The 20,724-nt window shown below is 43.6% G+C and overlaps 1 protein-coding gene across 1 annotated transcript in view; it reads left to right on the forward strand.

The window, feature by feature from the left end:
• The window catches only part of PPP1R12A (protein phosphatase 1 regulatory subunit 12A), a 187,223-nt gene that overhangs the window by 77,269 nt on the left and 89,230 nt on the right, over window positions 1-20,724 (forward strand). The window contains exons 3-6 of the mRNA XM_019543931.1: window positions 1,965-2,083; window positions 10,386-10,456; window positions 11,362-11,375; window positions 11,721-11,726. Coding sequence (XP_019399476.1) covers window positions 1,965-2,083; window positions 10,386-10,456; window positions 11,362-11,375; window positions 11,721-11,726 — 210 coding nt within the window. The remainder of the gene's footprint in view (window positions 1-1,964; window positions 2,084-10,385; window positions 10,457-11,361; window positions 11,376-11,720; window positions 11,727-20,724) is intronic.

Genomic DNA, 20,724 nt, shown 5'->3' on the forward strand with positions numbered 1-20,724 from the left:
AGAATTTTAGTGTATGATGACTACTGAGCAGAAAGTAGAGAACAGTGCTTGAATGTTAATGTCCTGATAAATTTAGAATATTTTTTTAACAAAATCCAAAAGTGTATGTACTCTAGCTTGGAATCCATTTTTAAGACATTTGGACATGTGTGGTAGATTGTTCTTCATTAAAGGTATGGTAGCTTTAACTCTGTGAAAATTTTACTTTATCTATAATTTACTTTAATAACAAAAATGTTTGTTTATGCATACTGTTCTTGCTGTATAGTGTACACTTGATATCTAAGCAGTTAGTTAGAATTATTAAGTGCCTCTTTCTTTTTGTTTTTTTTAGGGAAGATTTTTTTTTCGTTTTGTTTTGCAATGTTAAATCAGGTAACATTTGTTTTGGAAGGACATCATCAGAATTATGCAGCTTGTCTCTATCAGCGTTGGTAATGCTCAAAATTGGTTGCAGATGATGTCAGATCTTGGAGTTATAAAAGCTCTACAAATAAGTGTGTGTTGAATTTCAAAAACTGTCATCCCCTTCTTTCTTGACCTCACTCCAACAGTTTTAATAATAGATCCTGTTCACACTATATCTTTTTTTCCCCTTTTTCTTAAGGTTTAAGCTTGTGATATCAAGTCAGCATGAGCAAAACCAGCCCTGGATCTGGAATCAATCAATGCTACCTGGAAATAATCAAGCTAGAAAAGTTTTAATGAAGTCATCTTAGCAGCAGATGAAATTTGGTGGTTTGCAGTGCTGACATGTCAGCAGTAATGGGACAGTGCTTGAGAGCATGCACAATTTCATGTATCAGTCATAAAATGGATAGTTTGTGTGTGCATGTAGCCTATATTAAAGAGATACAAGGCTCAGTGATAAATTATAAGATGTCCCAGCAGACAAATGTCTGTCTTTCTGATATGTATAATGCCTAGTAAAAGGAGGTCTTACTCAGAGCTCTGAACATTGAATACTATAAATACTGAATCCATAAAGAGCTAGGAATTTTTTTATAAATGGAAATCTCTAGGGCTGTAACCAAATATATCAGTATCACTACAGACTAATCTGAGATCAGTCAAAAGGTATATTGAGCTATTGGGTCCCCAGAATTTACAGGCTAGTTTGAATAAATAACTAGCTTAATCAAGTTTCAACTGGTTAAGCTTTTTCTTAGTTTTTTTTTTTGCTGTAGCCCATTAATATGATTTATCCAGAAACCTGAAATAAATATAAATGGATCTGGGTTGTTGATTTTTAGATATCCATGCCTACATTTTGTTTAAATTGTAAAAAATTCTGTATACAGACTGTGAAAATTATATTGGATACCAAACAAGTCTAGGCTTACTAGACAGGGAGAGGTATAAAAGATGCTAGGGGCTTCACTGGCAAGAAACAGGTTAAATTGTATTTACCTGAATCTAAGATGATCCCCCTTCCCCCCACCCACAATTAGATTCTATTCATGGAAAATGTCATGGCCCTGTTGAAAGCAAATATGAAGCCACTGCCATTGTCTTTCTTCCTGAGTCTGAAACATTTGGAAGTTATCTTTGCAACCTGAAGTGTCAGGAATGTCTGTTTCCTTAAGAGAGCTGAAATCTTATAGAAATTAAGTATTGGACTGCTATGTTCATCAAGTTAGCTTTCCATTTGCTGATGGAGTTTTTACAAATCTGTATACACATGATTTTTTTTTTTTTTTTGTACAATGAAGATACGTACCTGTGTAAACTAATAATAGTTGTACGAAAGAATTCATAGTTAAATAACTCATAAGTATATGTTTTGTTTTGTTGTTTTGCTTTGTGGATAAACGGTTTTATTCTGTGAACTGCATATATATGTAGCTTGCAGTATGGGGTCCACGTTTTTCAACAGCTTTGGCTATTGTTCCACTGCGTTGACTTGTCTAATTTGATCACCATATGTTTTATATAACCAATAGCATTTTTGTTTCTCTTTACAGGTATTTAATTAGTCAAGGAGCACATGTAGGAGCTGTAAATAGTGAAGGAGACACTCCATTGGATATTGCAGAAGAAGAGGCAATGGAAGAGCTGCTTCAAAATGAAGTAAATAGACAAGGTAATGTGGAAGGCTTCTACTGTCTATTAGACAAATATATTTTTGTGAGTTTATTTGTAAATGTGTGTAAAAGTCATTCTGATGGTTTGTAAAGAGGGCTATGGAAAACCTTGTATAGGCAGTCCTCACACTTACGGCAGGTTACGTTCCTGGAAAAGGCACTGTAAGTCGAATCTGATTTTTTCCATAGAAACAATGTTATAAAAAGGGGTTATGTTACTGACCAAGGCCTGATGCCCCAGCTTTTTATAGAAATGATCATAAACACCATATTTAAATCAACTGTTTAATCAGCTGTAAATGATATACACTGTACAATGCAAAGCTTTCTAAAGTGTACTGTATATAAATGGATTAAATAGGGCAAATCAGTAACTAATCACACACAATTTTATTTAATCAGAAGGTGAAGGAACATCTTCATCGGGGTCATGGAATTCAGAAGGGCTGCTTTAATTTTTTCTGTGGTCAGCAAAAATCAAAGAAAAAAACAAAAACCCAAAGTGACAATGAAAAGCTGGCATTTTCCAAGGTCTTCCTCAAGTCTAGTGAAGGGTGTGTCATTTAAAGGTTGAGAACCTCTGATCTAGACTGTGTCTCTATTTCTGGTCTTTCAGTCACAGTCTAGAGGTGTGGGTTGTTTGGCACTCCCCCCTTGGGATGTAATGGCTCGTAGTCTAGCTGTTATCAGCCCCTAAGCCAGTGATCAGTAGTCTGTTCATGTTCTTCAAGAATCCTAATTGTGCAGACACTCTAGGCTGCTGCCACATGACAATTAAAGGAGCATACTGACTTTGAAATAATTTTCTTAAATACACATACTTAACTCATAGAAGAATGTGAGAGATGTGTATCTACTTATTCTTCCACAGATTATGCAGGCGTCTACCTCTGGTCTTCTCCATGCTTTTCAAACCTTTTGGTGTTTTGGCCATTATCTGTCAGGGAGGCCTTTCTCCTCTCTTACTCCTTCTGCTTAGGCTTGTCATTGTGGCAGTGTCTCTTTATGAAATCTGGCCCTTTTAAGACCAAGTTCAGAAACCTTCTCTTCTTCTCTTCTTCTCTTATGTTTTGTCATACTTCCAGGTCTCAAGTGGGTTTACTAGCAGCTGTATTTGAAAGCTAGTTCCCCGCCACCCAAGAGGAATGATGCAGCTTAACATGTTGTAGTATGCAATGCAACACATAAGTGAGACAGCATGCAAAATGGAGCTTGAAATGTACCCTGTTTATTTCAAATTGTTGCAAGTATTTTCTTCTTAGAAATGGAGATGGGGCATATTTTCTTCCCTTGGAATGTACGGTTATCCATAGTGAAAAGTACATGTCAACTTAGGGATGTTAGTCACCTTTTTAGCTTTAAACTTTAATCTAAATACTCTTAATACATCAAGATAAACTATCCAGGGCCCCAGGTTCTCTGAGTTAAATAATTGGAGACTATTGTCTAAACCACATACAGTCATTTTCTGTTCAAAAGGAGGGGAAATGACTACATTGGGGTGGACAATTATTTCAGCTGGAGGGCTGCTTGATGAGTTTTGGTGAGCTGTCAAGGGCCACAAGGTAGCCCCACCTCTTGACAGGTGCCTTGCCCCCTGGACATCATCTTGGGATTGGATATCCCACCCCTTAACCCTTGACCTTTGCCACCTTCCCTTGGCCCCTGGAAGTCTTCCTTTTGGGAGGGGGGGAGTTGCTATCTTAGAACCAGGAAAAAAATCAAATCATCCTAAAAGTGAAACGCCTATTGTAACATTTTAATTTTATTACAAAAAATATTTTTGTCATGATTTGTGTTTGCATAATGTATACAGAGATGAGTGTATAATAGCTCAAAAATAAAGTCTGACTTGTATATTGAGTGTGTGATATGTGGCTGGGTTATGTGTGTGTGTGTGTGTGTGTATGGTGGAGTCTGGGGGGGGTGTTGGAGTGGTTTGTGGGGAGATACAGGATATGTTGCAGTGTGTGTGTATATGTGGTGGGTTATGGGAGCACTGTGGGGTTTGTTAGGTGGGAAGGTATGGGGATCCCCTCATACCCTCCATGGAGCACAGCTTCCACTGCCAGCAGCAGCAGGCCCTTGGGCTGCTCATGGCCTACACAGGCTCTGCCACCCAGCAGTATACTGCTCTGGTTGGAGCTGCACGTGGTAGCAAGGAGGCACAGCCAGGTGGGAGGGCTGGGTGGGATACAATTGGGATACAATTAATTGGTGGGCACCTGCGGGTCAAAAGAAATTGTCTGGTGGGCCAGATGCAGCCTGCAGGCTGTATTTTGCCCACCCCTGGACTATATGTTAACCAGAATTCACTTCCTATGGCTAGCACATAAAGGGACATCAACTTTAGGTTATTGGGATTTTCTTGCATAGTATTCTCCAAAGTTGTTCTCTGATGGAGCCGGGTTCTTGTGCTAATTGACTGTAATACTGTATTTTCTTGCGATCCAATTTTGGGGGGGTGCGTATGCTGGAATGAAGGCATGGGGATGCTAGAATGGCTGCTGCCTCCATTTGTGGAAGAGCGGTGGAGTTTCTGCTTGGCTGAAAACTAAAGGTGTAACCATTTTGCAGTCGCTGCCAAATTCAGATTGTACTGCAATCATACACAACATCTTAATTTACAATATTTTTATCTTGAATTCAGAACTTTCCAGAGTATTCCTCTTCATAGGGCAGAAAAGTATACAAATTTATTAACCCTCCCATGTAGCCATTGTTTATGGGCTCCCAAAGTGTAGTTTAAAAATTTTATTGAAATACCAAGTTGCCATAGAGAGCCCACTTTCAGCTGTTTTAATGGAAACATATTAGCTGGTCCTCTGGCTGGTTGGAGAGGATTTTTAGGGTTTGTTTAGTTTTTTTTTTTAAGAATATGGATTTACATGATGCCCTTGTAATTCTATGAGACTGGGTCTAGCTCCACAAAGCTAGAAGGAACTGCTAGACCTCGTTGCCTCCAAATAGCTTTGTCTTCATTCAGTGAGGAACAGGGAAAGGTATGACAAACTGCATTTCACTTCTGTTTCTGTAAGGCACCACTGCACTATGGGAATCTATAGAAGTACTTCATTTCTTTGTCTGGTACTACATGCGTTTTTGGGGCTCTTGAGGCAAGGTGGGGTTTGTAAATCAGTTCATCATTTGTATTTCATGGATCACTGAATTGGTCTTAACAGACTTCTAAGAGTTATGTAAGCCCTGATCAGTTTAATCAAGCCATAGTGTATTTTGTATTGGTTGAGGCTATAAACAAGTATGGCTATAAGCAGCTTTTAAAATCTGTCCTAATCAAAGCTATGAACAAATATGGTTATAAAGCCAGTGTAAAAAATTGACTGGTATCATATGCAAAAGACTTATTCACTGGAGAAGCTGTAAAGATGAATGGAGAAACTGCTTAGTATAGAAACGGCACAAGAACCAAAACTGCTTAGATAAAGCAATTAGTGCAATCTAGAGTCTGTTTGGGGAATAGGCAGCAGGTATCAGATTGCACATAACCTATCCTGCCTGAAATTTTTGGCTATAAAGAAAGGGACTGGGGAACTTTTTCAAAAAAGCTGTCATTGTAGGGAAATGGCCACAGGAAGTGCCAAATGACCTGGGATGAACTAAACTTAAAAGGCTGTGAAAATGCTAGAATTCCAGTCCTGGGGATTTTAGTGCAACCAGCAACCTTTTTCTTTCCTTGAGATCCATGTGTGGGCAAGATTTGGTTAGTCTGTTCTTTTTAATAATATCAGCATGATGTAAGTTTAGTACTGTCGAAGAGTAAAATATCAACATGCTGCAAAAACGTCTACTTTATTAGCTGGAGTCCATGAATTTTAGATCACATTCTCTGAACTCCTCATAAAAAGCATCAGAATAGAATGTCATCCTTTCAAGGTCAAGGCTATCTAAAAATATTGTGTAAATTAATTTCTCTGTCCAGTTTGAAAACTTTGTGAGAGGCCATTAGGTCTTAACTTGCCTCCTCAACTCATTTTTAAAACCCAAATGCTTGTTCTTTGATGTTCCAAGATAGATCGTGCTTGTTATTTAATGTAAAACAAGTTAAGGTATTACGCTACTAAATATTTCTTTGTTCTTCAAAATTTAGACCTGATAATATTTGGGTATTTTCCAGCTGACCATATTTGAAAGTTTTCAAACGTGGTGGATGGAAAAATAGCGAATACACCTGAAATCCATTGGATATTACTACTCTGAGCTCTTTGGAAAGATAGTGGAAAAATAAGTCTCAAGGGGTAGCATAGATGATAATTTTGGGATTATAAAGCATCTTGATAAGAGCAGTCAAGCTTGCTATGTCATTGTTCCCACCATAGATGCTTCCTAGTTGCTTGCACCAGTGAGAGAGAGAGCTAGGATGCCCCTTGCATAGGTACTGTTAATGCTGCACTCCCTTGTGTCTAAATTTGCATTCCTTTTGGAGGAGAATCTCCCCAGTTTCATTAGCTTCTAACTATGTAAGGAAACATAATGCATGTATTATTGTTTTTAGTAGTCCTAGAGCAGTGGTGCTCAACCTTTTTGGCCCCTTGGGTCAAAATGAATGGTGTGGGGCTGGATTGGGCCCTGTCCAACCCCCTTAACTGCCCTGTGTGCTGGGATTGTGTCCTGGGGACGTGGCACTGCCCCAAGCACACTGGGATAGAGTCTCATGGACCCTGCACCACTCTTTCCTGCCTCCCGCAGCAGGATTGGGCCCTGGGACCCAGTGTTGCCCTCTTCCAGTCCTGCACAATGAGATTGGGCACCAAGTCTTGTGCACAGGGCCTGGGGCTACCATAGGGTCTGAAAATGTGGCAGGGGAGCTGTGGCATGGTATCATAGGCTATATGTGCTTGCTATTTAAGGCCCAAGGGATGAGCACCTGTATTCTAGAGTAAAACCATCTTTCTTGTCATTGCTATAACTCTCTAGGGCTAATTTTATAAATCAACCCATCTCTGGTCTGTATGCAGTGGGACAAGGTTTTGTGCTGGTATTTAAGTCCAGCTCTGAATGATGGATACTAGCAACAGCAGAGTACTGGTATAGTCTGTAAAGACACAGAACACAGTAAATTTTAGCTTATTTATCAGACTGAATTTGTTTACTAATGCCTTATACAATCACAAGAAACATGACTCTAGACTGTTCAGCTATAGTTTTGCTTTTGGAAGTTTTTCTATATAAAACATGCGAGTTTAGTGTCATGCATCTGTCATAACTGCCATCTCAGTCCCTTATCAACTTCTTCAGAATGTATATATTTATAAAATACTGTGAAGTTCCTAATCCTCCAGGCAGCAAAATTCTGGGCGTGACCCATACATTAAGTTTTACTAAATCACAATACTCAGTGGCCTGATTAAAAAAAAAACCCAAATATATGCCTGAGTATTTTTATAAATATCGAGTCATGACTGCACATTAAGCATATGACTGCATATTAAGTATCCAGATGAGTAATAAAGAGATTGCGTAAGGAATCCTGATGTGTGCACACTTCTGATAGTTGGGTCTAACACCTTGTGTGTGTGAACTACTCCTTTATCACAATTGGGATCAACTCTGAAGCACTGCAACTTCATCTACACTCCTGTATTTAGCTGACACATTTAACCATTCTGGTATTGTAACTTGACTTTGACTGCTGTTTGATGACTCCTCTTGGGTCCCTATTCTTAACTTAGGTTCTGACATTCCCCCTCCCTCCCCCCTGAGAGTTGAGCTGGTTGCAGAGAGCAGGAAGTGCTAAGCACAGACTAAAGAGACTGCAGATCCTGTGGTTGATCTGGTTGCATAAGTGACATGCAGGCTGGGAAGATGTTGTGTGACCTGTTCTACCCTCAGCGTCACAGCAGAAAAATATCTTCTTCAATAACACAGAGCATCCTTTGGGATTCTGGCTTTTGTTAGTCAGACGACAGTAGAAGAGAATGGGGATCTTTCTTCTTCCTAGCTGGACCAGAGAGCACACCTGCTCCCTCTTGTGTTCAGATTATAGTCAGCATACTGCTTTAAACTCCCGTTACTTTGGGCTGACTCAAAGCAGGTGAGGCCAGAATTGGCCAGAAGAAATAATGGAGGAAGAGGGTTGGGCCAAGAAATAGTATGTGGTTCCTTTTTTCCTTTCAGTTCTCCCTCTGGCTTTTCATTCCACATACCCAGTGCCCAGCCTTGTATCCAGACTTTGCATATATCACGGTTCAAGGCCTTGATCCTGCCTTGGGCCATTAGTACAGACAACTAAACTGGCTTACCTTCCTTGTTTCCTACTTGTGCAAGCCTCCAACCTGCTTTTTGTAGGTGTCATGGGAAGGCTGACATGCAACTCTTCAGCAGCAACCTTTCCACAGCCCACTGCCTTGTCTATTTGCGTCCAAATCTCATAAGCGTATAGAAAGTTTTGCTGAGCAGTTTGATCAAGCCATAGTGTACTTTTTGTACAAAATGAGATTCTGTAGAAATGCTAACATCTATGAAGGTAAATTGTGGGATGATGGTAATATTTCAGTTTTTTATGTGACATGATAGGCTTAGAACTGGAATAAGAATCTGAATTTTTGAGCAAGTTTCTTTTAAAGCACACTTTTTGGAGCTTTTAGACATAAAAATCCAAATATCTAACCAGTGCTATCTTTGCGGATGAGACCTGTCAGATTGCTTTTAACTTTTTTTGCTATGCAGTACAAATCCTATTATTATAAGGATCATTAGATATGAAAAGAATGTAAACATTTCTTCTTTTCTTCAGGTTCTTTTTATGTACAGACTTGCATTCTCTGACTTTGCTTGTTAGTAATATTGAGCTGTTTCTTTCCTGAATATTTCTGCTGTACAAAATCTGTACACATTACAAAACCAAATCACTTGGTATGCTGTTGTAGTTATAATGTGAATATATTCAGGAGCATAATGAATATAAGGGCTTATGCTGAAATGAATGATCTGGCTGGTGAGTGCCGCTCTCCTCAGGATTCTGATTGTGGAGGCCTCAAAGTTCGGAGGACGATAATTGTGAGGACTGGGGAATGAGTGAAATTTCAGTTTTTTCTTCCTTTCAAAATAACTGTTACTTCTGATACTGCTTATTGTATGAGAGGCACATACACGAACCCAAGTTAAATTTTGTTCTGTAAGATTTATTTTCACTTCTTTAATCTTGAAGCCTAGTGCAGTTTGTAGTTTTATATACTTCAAAGAAAGGTAATTTCTTTGATTGCATGTATCATTTTTCATTCTGAGTGCACATGTCCCCACATCTTAAAGATCAAAGGCTGCTTTAGCAGTATCTGTGTATAGTCCACCTCTGCAATGACTTGTTTTCTGAGGTCATAAAAGGCAGTGTGCATTTACTGTTCTTCAGTACCTTTGCACCTCCTTGGCTGGAGGCAGAGCACCTTTTCTGTTGAGTCTGGTCCGTCTTCTTTGTTTTAAGAACTCTGAAGCAGTTGTTTCCAGATTAATTTTTCTCATGGTCCTCTCTGCAGTTGAAAGTAAAGGCACAATTGGATCTAATGTATGATCTGTATAATTGCACCTCCTGCCATGCCACGCATTCATGTCAGAGGGACAATTATGGGTCTGCATGTTAGATCCAATTGTCCCTTATTGCCAGGGTAGAGGGAACCCAGTCCTGGGCTCCCCCTGCACTGGAAAGAAGCAGCTCCCTGGCTGGAAGTCCCTTTTGCTGAGAGGCCTCCTGACCATGGGGATTGAGTGTCTCGCAGCTGATTGGGCTCCTAGTCCCAGCTGCACCTTGCACACAGGCAGGACTAAAAGTCCCCACAACTGATGCAGTCGGGGCCATGGCACAATAGGGCACTGCTGGAGCCCTGTCAGTTAAGGGGACTCTGTCCCAGCTGCACAACCAGGACTGGGAACCACATCTGGGTGGGGTGTTTCACATATCCCTGAGCCTTGGGGATCACAGCAGCCATGATCCCTAGGGCTCAGAGGTTTTATGCTGAGCACAGTGTACCCTTACAGCTGGGAGCCCTGTCACAGGGCAGACCCTGCTACACATGCAAATTTAAAGCTCTGTAGCAACCAGCTACAAGGTTAGCACATGTTTTCCTGATCTAACTTTATAGCTAGATGGAGCTTTTTATTGTGTTATAGCTACTTTGCATGTGTAGCTGGTCTCAAGATAATTGTGCAATTAACCAGTAATGTGTAGAGGAGACCCAAAAATACCATTTTTTTAACTCCCTTTCTATTTTGGGGTTCATCGCTTAGCTGACTTTATACCTTCATTTTCTTCTTAATTTTGTTTTGTACCACATTGTCTCTCTTCCCAAGGTTCTTTGCTTTTTGAAGTGCGAGGACAAAAGCAGAAGTGCTATGTGATCACGATGGTGGACTTGTTAGTGGTTAGAGCTCATTCCACTGAAGCAGGGTTGAGCAACTTTTTCCAGCATGTGCTGGAGCTTGTGACCCAGCTGTTGCTGTGGGGCTGTATGTCTCCATTTCCCCCTACCCTGCTCTGAGTAGCCAGTTTCTAGACACCCGATTCCTCTGCAGCAAGGACTAGTGCGGATCCTGAGGAGCAGTATACTTTGTGGTGGGGGAGAGGGCCAAGGAGGGGATGGATGGTATGACATAAGTCCATGAGACAGATCCTCTGTGCTGGATCAGATCTCTTTGCAGCCTTGATCTGGTCCTTAGGCCGCAGGTTGCTAAAGCCTGCACTAGAAGGCAGGCAACTTCACTATAAAAATAGTAATAAAAACATCAGTACTAGACATCTGTGTGTTCTTCATGAGCCATGTTAGGTTAGAACTATTTTATGAATATTTTAAAACTGTTGGGATTTATTTATTTTCTCTCTATGACATGGTACCTTAAAGAGACTGGTAACTATGCCATAAAATCTTCAAAATACCTTCCTTGGACCTAAAACATATTATGACTTTGTATAGTATCTTGGGCTGTCATAGGGCCAGAATTAAATACTGGGTTATATTGTGGAAATCAGCATAGTCTGTCATCTTTTTCATTTGTACGATTACAAGATAACCAACTTGAAAAGTAGGAATTTTTTTAAGATAAACTGTTACTGGCCGGGGCTAAATTTTTCCTTTTCCCGAGCCTTGCGAAGGACTAAATGTGTGTGAAGAAAGTTCCGTGTTTTGTTTTGAGAGAAGGATACTTCTCTAATTGCAGCTGTTCAAAACTATTTAGGAATAGTAGAGAAATCCTGGGCAGGTGAGTATGCAGCCAGAAGCCAGATGAAGTGGTCAGCAGAACACAACAAATAACTAAGATAGATTTGCAGTGTATAACAGAGGTGTCTGTTGAAAACAGTATATAACCCTTGGTATACATCATTATAAGAGTATCAGTGGCGTTCTTAGGTTCAATTTTAAGCGTGCACACAAATGCAAACTGCAGCTTCTAGTTATAAGCATACCCTATTTTGTAAATAGGGTAAATGTGGGTTCATATTCATGCATGCTGTACCTAGAGCTTATGTTTTGTATGTATACTTTCTTCATATAGATAGAGAATGCTGAAACAATGATTTGATTCAGTATTTATATTGAATTTTATATTGAATTTTTATAAAATATTTGCAGAACAGTATAATCTTTATCTGCCTTAGAATTACTGTGTGAAGCTTTTTGAGGACCTGAGTTTAAAGCATTTAGCTAATAGTTTACAAACTTATCTTTTGTATTTACAATTTTAAAATTTGTTAGCCTGTCCACAGTTAAGTTTACTATTACTTGTAAGGGAATAGCTGATACTGTTGAGCTGAGTTACTACATTGCCATCTATGGGCCATTGAGAGAAACTACTTTACTGTGTTTGAGAAGCAGTATTCTTTTTTTTTTTTTTTTTCTGAGCTTTAGTAAACAAAAGCAAAGAGGGAAACTCCATTTAAGGTGGTGTAAGACATGTTTACGTTCTAATTTCTGTACTTTATAATAGGGGGAGGCATATTTTAGTTTAACTATATTTATCTTATCTGACGTGCTTTAAGTTATAAAATAAAATGCTTTACTTAAATTGATGCATTTCTTTTTCTGACTCGCACTTTTCCTTTATATTTGACTGTGGAAATGCAACCATGGTAACTAGTTTGGTCCTGTTTGAAATTTAATTAAAAATGGCTTGCAAGCATGGTACTTTGTCTTCCATAGCCAATCTCATGTGAGAGACAGACTTGTTTGGGTGTACTGACAGCAGTCCCCAATTCCACATCATGGTCATATTTTTTTTCATTGGCAAAACCAGTTGTCAATTAAAAACACTTCAGTTTCGTATGCATGGAGATCATATTTAAACCGTAACCATGAGCAGTTCAAACATAAGCCTTTGGGAAGATTTTTCTTTGAAAATTCTCACTAATTGGAACTTTCCATTTTGCTTGATAGAAAAAGATACCCCACTGAACATGCACATACATGCTTAATTTTACATGTGCAAGTGAACTCACAGGGATTACTCAGGTTCAGAAATTACTTGTGGATAAGTGTTCTTAGTATTAGTACTTTGACATGTTGTAGAAGAGAGTAACATGCAAAAGTGAGTACTTTATCTGACTAATGGGTTTCTCATACACAGAGGAAATGCAGTATAAACATTTTATTTAGGTAAGTTATTGTCACAGAAAGATAAATTGATATATAGGCTCTATTTGTAAACAAAGCAAAGAGAAATACATTAAATACTAGCACTTTTAAAAGAGGGATTTAGAAATAGTTTCTGACGTAATAGAAATCAAACAAATACAAGAAGCTAACTATTAGAATTTATATTAAAAGAAGTTCAGATACTGCTGTAATTGTATTAACCAGATAGGGAGACGCATGCAGAAACAGCTAAACAAGTGATATTAATTGGATCAGGTCCTAAAGGCAGTCAAAGCATCATGGTGAATCTCCAGGAGAGCTGTTAATGATGGGGCTTCTCCACTGAGACATTCCTGATCTGAAGTGTTAACTGATTATCAGTGGCACAGGATGCATAAACCTCATGTAGCAATCTGCTGCACTGTTAACTCAATTGAAGTCAGATTCATATGCTGAGAGAATTTACAGTTTATTATACTGCTTAATACATTGTTTTAATAGGAGTGTCACTTGCAAATCAAGGGAAGTGATTCTTCTACTTTATTCAGCATTGGTGAGGCTGTCATCTGGAGTACTGTGTCAAACCATTGGCTTCATGCTTCAAGAAGGAGTTGGACAGATTGGAAAGAGTCCAGCACAGAGTGATGATGACCATGATTACTGGCCTGAGAAGCAAGACTTATGAGGAAAGCCTGAAAGAGCCAGGACTGTTTAGCCTGGAAAAGGGAAGACTGAAGGGGGATTTGATGCCTTAAATACCTAAAGGGCAGTTTTTATAGTGTGGCTAGAGATGGTCTTTCCTCTGTGGTCATAGAGAATGGGACTAAAAGCAATGGAATCAAGCTGCAGCATAAAATATTTAGGTTGGGGAGTAGGAGGAACTTTCTGACTATGAAGATGGTCAAGCATTAGAAGAGGCTACCTAAAAAAGTTTGGAATCCCCATCCTTGGAAATTTTCAAGAGAAGGTTGGACAGTTGCATGCCTGTGGGGTTATAGCTGGGGGACAATCCTGCCTGGCTGGCTTAAATGACCTTGTGTGAGGTCCCTTTTAGCCCTACTTTTCTATGATCCAATGATAATATTTTTGTAAAGTATATAGAAGCTTCATGGATATATTATAATATGTTATTGACTTAAGCTCTTGTTCTTTCTGGGCTGATTTTATTATTAGACCAGTGCAATCTAATCTCTCTGCAGAGTTATAAGTCACTTGAGTGCTCCAGAGAACATTTTGAAAACTGCATATAGCCTCTGAGTTCAGGAAGAAATGTGATAGTCTTTTAGTTTCTTTACAAATAGATTTTCATGATCTCATTGCTGTAGTATTGGGAGACCTCAGATACATTATTTTCTGTGAATTATTTAGCATTTTGAATGATATTATATATAAGGTCCTCTGGGAGGAAAAGCAACCTGATGTGGGAGGCTTGGACTGAGTCAGTACTTTGTTATAGTAGTTGTCATTGTCATTGTCAGCCTCCTCCTCCTTGCCTGAACTGAGTAGAAGCCATAGGGGTGGACCCTGCAGGGGTGCACACTGCACTATGCGAGTATAATCAGACCCAGGAGCAGCACTAGGGACCAGATGATGGGGCTCTGGACATGTTTGACACCCCTCATACAAACTTTCACCAAAGCTCACCTAGTATGTCTGTGCTACAGTAATCATAACAGTGGTTCTCAAACTTTATGGACTTCAGGCACCTCTCGGTAACTTTTGTGAACTGAGTGGCGTCTGATTTCAACAACTAATTTAATTCTTATAGTGCTTACCTCCTTGCAGTGGGAGTGGGGGATCAATCAGGTGGGGGCAAGTCTGAGATTGCAGTTATTTACTTAGCTTATTTGTATGTTTCCTTGCACTTTACTTATTTCGTCATACTTCGCAGTGTCCTTCAAAGAATCTGGTGGCTCCTTAGAGAGTCACTGGATTAGAATTTAAATGGAGCTCTAAACTAGCTACGTTGCTAGCAGTAGAGCGGAGGCAGTGTAGAGCTCAATGTCAGCTAACTGCTGAAAGAGTCATTAGGGTTAACTGGGTGGGTTTTCCACCACCAGCTGCAGGCAAGTGGTGCGAGGTGTGGCAGCAGCAGTGGTGGTGGCCACTGCTGCATGTGTTTTCCCCCCTGGCAAGCGGTGTGGGGTGTGACAGTAATAGAAAAGCTGCACAGGATGTGGGTTGTGGTGGCTGCTTGTGAGCCCCCAGATCGGATTCCCCTTAGCCAGGTGTGAGAGCCTCAGAGGGGCATTGCTGCCCTTCCCCCTTCCCCGGGCAAGCGGCGCAGGGACGATGGTGCAGTGGTGATAGCAGCTGCTGTGTGTGAGCAGAGATATGGTGCAGTGGTGCACCGTTTGCTCAGAGCAGGGGTGGTGGGACAAGGGCAGCAGTGCCCTTCTGCGAGCCGCACACGCCCGCCTGGTCGGGAGTGGGGGCTCACATGTGGTGGCCACTTCCATACCACTGTGTCCCATGCCATACCACTGTGTCCCATGCTGTTTTCCTGCTGCTGGCCAGTGGCATGAGGTGTGGCAGCGGCAGTGCAGTGGTAGTGGTGGCTGTCACATATGCAAACTCTCCCTGCCCCCTGGCACAGAGATGCACTCCTCCTCCCTGTTCTCAATCTATACCCTCCCAACCCCTTCCTTCCCCCCCTCATCTCCCCACTCGCACTTACCTGCTGGGGTGTGTGTGTTTGTGTGCATATTTGCCTGTGCCTGCGTGTGTGGGACTGGGGGGGTTGTTGTGGGGGGAGTAAGGGGTATGAGCAGGACTAGGAAGGCTGTTAGGAGCGGGGGCAGGGGGAGTAAGCAGCATTAGCAGGGCTGGTGGGGGCCTGTGGGAAGTCTTTAATTTTTATCACGGATTTCGGGTTTTTTATCAGAGAATTTGCAATTTTTTTAAATTGGGGAAAACCAGGATCTCTGAGTTCTTAGGCTACTCATTTTCTTCTTAGGCTATGGGTACTGGTCCCACTCACCCCTCCTCTCCCTGCTTTCCTCCCCGCTTCTCTCTCTCTCCTTCCCGCCCTCTGCCTTCCAATTCCTGCTGAGGCATCGTATGGTTTCCTTTCCCCCCTTCCATGCCAGACTGCTCCTACCCGGAGCTAAAGGTTAACCGGTAAGTTAACCAGTTATCACTGTACTTATTGGTTTAACAATGAATCATTTAACCCAGGGGTCAGCAAGTTTTTTGGGCAGAGTGCCAAAAACACCTGCAACCTTGACTTGTAAGACACTGGCATACCAGAGCCAGATGGCAGAGGAGCCGTGAAGGGCCCGATCCTTTTTGTGGCATCAACTCCAAAGTGTGTGCACGCCATGCAAAAATGCCTTCATGTGCCAAACTCTAGCACCCATGTTGGGGTTGCTTACCCCTGGTTCAGCCTGTCACATCCATGCACTGTAGTAGAGACATGAACAGTCTTGTACCTGCTTATGTAAATTTAGCCTCTTGTCTAGTGAATATCCAGTAGATTTTTTGATCAGGTTTGACCATATTTTCTTACGAAGCGCTTACAAAGAGTTTTAGTAGATGATTATTTGAATTAAGTTTTTTATATACCATGTAGTTAATTTATGAAACTCATTGTCACAGGAGGTTATATCTTATTACCTAGTGTTTCAAAATGGGAATAAACACAAACATGGAGGACAGGTCCATAGGGAGATATTAAATAGAACATTGTGAAATACCTTAACCAGTGATTATTGAAGCTATTGAGGATATGACAGGGACCTTTTTATACATGGCCCGTATAATACATACTTTTGTCTATGCCATTTGCTACTTTCCACTTTGGGAAACAAGGCAATGGGGTAGAGGATTTGCGATACCTCTGTCAGCATAAGAGGATCCTGCAGTTATCTGTTCTCACCAGTGGGAATCCTGTTTCTGGCATTAGCATCAGTCAGATACAGGTAGAAGAGATCGTGTACAGGCCTTCTCTTGGGCCATATCACTGGTTCTCAACTGGGGTGTACTGACATCCCCCTCAGGGATGCCACGAGGCAGGTGAGGCTGCTGTGGGGACAGCCACCAGGTAAAAGTATTCTGGGCATTCCTCCTCCCTTAGGACTCTGATTAATTCTTAAGTGGGCAGGAGTTGACTGGTGCTGTAGCTCTTTCCAGTCCACATCCCCAAAACCCTCACATTCCTCCCAGAATCAGAGCCATGTGGGACATGCTACCCATGCGTTTCTGTTTCTAGGAGGAGCTTGGGGAGAGCTAAGGGGATGGACAAAGAAGGGATACACAGCTGAGGCAGCTCCTGTTTGCTTTAGGATTATCAGAGCCCCAGTGCAACAGTACCATGCACATATGCGACAGCCCTTCCTGGTCTGGCTGTGCAGCAGGCATATGGTTTACTTTTACTTGGAGGTAGCAATACCTGGCTGAGAAGCACTGAATCAAATATGAGGAAGCACCAGCAGTGGTTCTCACCCAGGAGTGCTGCCACATTCAAAAATGTAATGGAAGACCTGACCCTGAAATGGTTGAGAATCACTAGGTCTGGGATAGGCACAGTTTGTTTGTTTTTTTTGGCTGGAGAGCCAAAAAACCCACAGCGTCTACCTTGGAATGTGCCGGATTGCCGGCATGCCAGAAAAATGAAATGAGGGCCGGAGAGGAGTGAGGGGGTACCTTGTAGGATGCACTGCATATTAATCTATTTAATAATCATAAATATTGTCTTTGTGTGTTCCTTTTTTGTTAAGCATGTTGAAGGGAGAGAGAAAAAAGAAAAATAAGAATGAGGAAAAAGAGAGAGAACCAGACACATACACACGCACACAGAGAACCACATGTGCAGAAACACGGAGAACCAGAACACACCCAGAACAGCCACATGTACACACGCATCCAGAACCAGACATATGTGCACACACAGACGCACAGGACCAGATGTGTGGGCACACGGAGCCAGGCTACTGGGGCACCAGACAAAATCTGACCCAACAATGCCTTGAGCCCTCGAGCCCCTGTGCTTCCTCGGGAAGCCAGGCCCTGGGCTGCAGCGTGGCCGGCTGAACCCCGGCCTGGAGCCTGCCCCATCAGCCCAGCCACCCACCCACTCCACACAGCTAAGTCCCTAAGGTGGCAGGACCATACAGGACATCTAAACTGTTATCCCCTGAGAGGATGGAAGACCACACAGTGGCGCATCCCCACCACAGTCCCTCCACCCTGGTGCCAAGGCAGCAGGTGTAAGGGGGCATCAAGGAGTGTTTTCCCCCAGGAAAGCAAACCAGACTGGCTCTGGACTGACAGCATTGGCTATGTGTAACACCCTACTGGGTCCAGGGCACTGCTCTAGGGTCAGGCCAGCACAGCAGGGGAGGGGAGAGCTGGGCTGGAGCTGGGGGAGTTTGTCCTTGTACCCTGAAGGGACTGAGGCAGTAAGCCAGAGTCTCCTCAAGGGCTCCTGGGGCATGGCCCCTCCCCCCACAACCGTGGCCCCAGGGAACAAATCACACCTTCACTCTAAGCTGCAATGCACAGAGGCATGGGGGAGCGGGGGACTTGTCCACGGCCATGCAGGATGGCAGTGGCAGAGCTGGGGCCACTGGCCTGGGGTCCCAGCTGAAGCCTGGGGCTGTACCAATTTCCATCTCGTGAGCAGCAGCCACGTGGCTCTGCTCAGCATCTCGGAGAGCTCAGGTCTGGAGGAATGAAGCTCGTTCCTTCCAAAGACTATGCCCAGAGGTGAGATCATAGTTTCTAGGGTCGGAAGGGACCTGAGCAGATCATCTAGACCAACCCCCTGCCATGGCAGGAAAGAGTACTGGGGTCAAACGACCCCACCAAGATGTTCATCTAACCTCCTCTTAAACACCCCTAGGGTAGGAGCCTGCACCATTTCTCTTGGAAGTTGGTTCCAGACCCTAGCCGCCCTGACCGTGAAGTAGCGCCTCCTGATATCTAACTTAAACATACCCTCTGCCAGCTTGTGACCATTATTCCTGGTCACTCCTGGCAGTGCTCGGGGGAACAGTGACTCCCCAATGCCTGCTGATCCCCCCTGACTAGTTTATAACAGGCCACATGATCCCCCCTCAGCCTTCTCTTGTGGAGGCTGAACAGGTTCAGGTCCTGCAGCCTCTTCTCATAGGGCCTGCCCTGTTGTCCCCTAATCACCTCAGATCCAGCTCCAAGCACTGCCTGGTTCTCTGGAGGGGCTGGATCTGGATCTCTGGAATGCCCAAGCTGCTCAAAACCTTGAAGCTGTTCCCCTGTCCCAGCCTCGCAGCTCAACCAAATAAGCTCTGGGCAGCTGCAGACGGGAGGCTGCAAACAGCTGCCTCAGGCTCTGGGATCAGCTCTGTGCCGGTGGGTGCACACACGACTTGAAGCTGGCAGTAAAGGAGGTAGCATAGCCCCAGTCTCTCACCTACTCCCAGTATAGAGCTGATGACTGAGCTCTGGAGCCTGGCGCAGCTGTTTGTAGCCAGCCTAGGCTCTGGGCAGCTGTAGTAAGCAGTGGGCAGGCTGCAATCAGCTCCATGCTGGCAGCAACTGTACGCGTGCCTTGAAGTGGACAGCAAGAGGGCTGCACTGCCTCAGAATCAGGCCCTATCCCCGCTGTCTGCTCCAGGATGCGCGCACAGTTGCCGCCAGCATGGAGCTGATGCTGGAGCTGACACCGCCAGCATGGAGCTGGCTACAAACAGCTGTGCTGGGCTTTGGAGCCCAGTCATCAGCTCTGTGCTGGGAGCAGGGGAGAGACTGGGGATGTGCTGCCTTAGGCCCCAAACCCCCACCATCCGCTCCGAGGCGTGCGTGCACACGTCACTACAGAGCTGATATTGGAGCACGGCACAGCTGTTTGCAGTCTCTTGGCTGCAGCCAGCCCTGGCTCTGGGTAGCTGCTGCCAATCATGGAGCCTGGTCTGCTTGCAGCAGGGCTTGCAGCCTCCCAGCCACCTGCTGGGCACAGCTTGGGCTCCATGGCTGGCAGTAGCTACCCAGAGCTAAGGCTGGCAGTGGTGTGCTGAGCAAAATGGTTTCGCATGCCCTGCTTGGCGCACATGCCAGGGGTTGCTGATCCCTGCACTAGGTAGACTATTGTCTGACTCGGTGGACTCTACCTTTTTGCCCAGCATGCCGGATGGGCAGTACTTGGTCTGTCCACAGGCTGGATCTAGCTTGTTGTCCCGGTCTGTTGCTCAGGGCAGACCCTGTAGGGAAAGGGGCTTGACCGCTCCAACCTGGCCCCAAGGGAGGGAGAGAGGGTATGACCTAGCCATTGGTGATGCGTAGGGGGTGCATGTGCACCCCTTGCAAAAAGTACTGCTTGTGGTGCCTGTGGGCGGTCACTGCTCTCCACCTGCCCAGTTGCTGCTGACACTGCTGGTGGTGTCTGCAGGCGGTCCCCGGTTGCTGTTGGGTGTTGCCGCCAGCATCTGCACGTGGTGGCTGTTCCTCTCCCCGCCCCCGGCCAACACTGCTGTGGCTGCCTCAGGGAGCTTACCGTCACCATGCTTCTGCTGGTAACACTGCCACCACCACCTGCGGGAGGTCCTTTCCCCTCTGGTGCCCTCTCCCCAGCCTCCAGGGACACATGGCGTTCATGTATCTAGCCCTGTAGGTAGAAGGGGATGGATGCAGCTTGGCCCCAATTTGGCCATGAGTAAGGAACAGGGTGTGGCCCAGCTCTGACCCACAATGTGGAGCTTGGAGTTTGGGAATTTGGCAGTGGGAGAGGGTGATCGCAGTAATTGCCACCACTCCAGGGCCACTGAATTTCCCAACCCATTGGCCAGATGCCATCGCTATGCGGGATGCATTTGGCCCACTGGCTAGAGGTTGAGCATCCCTGGTCTAACCCAGCATGGCACTTCTTATGTAATGTTTCAAGATGAATTCTGTGGCTTGCTTATAACTGCATTTATAGTTTCATAGTTTCTAGGGTCGGAAGAGACCTGAGCAGATCGTATAGTCCGACCCCCTGCCATGGCAGGAAAGAGTTCTGGGGTCAAACAACCCCAGCAAGATGTTCATCTAACCTCCTCTTAAAAACCCCCAGGGTAAGAGCCTGCACCACTTCTCTTGGAAGTTGGTTC

Source organism: Crocodylus porosus, unplaced genomic scaffold (assembly GCF_001723895.1).
Source record: "Crocodylus porosus isolate Cpor-Errol unplaced genomic scaffold, CroPor_comp1, whole genome shotgun sequence".
NCBI classification, from domain to species: domain Eukaryota; kingdom Metazoa; phylum Chordata; order Crocodylia; family Crocodylidae; genus Crocodylus; species Crocodylus porosus.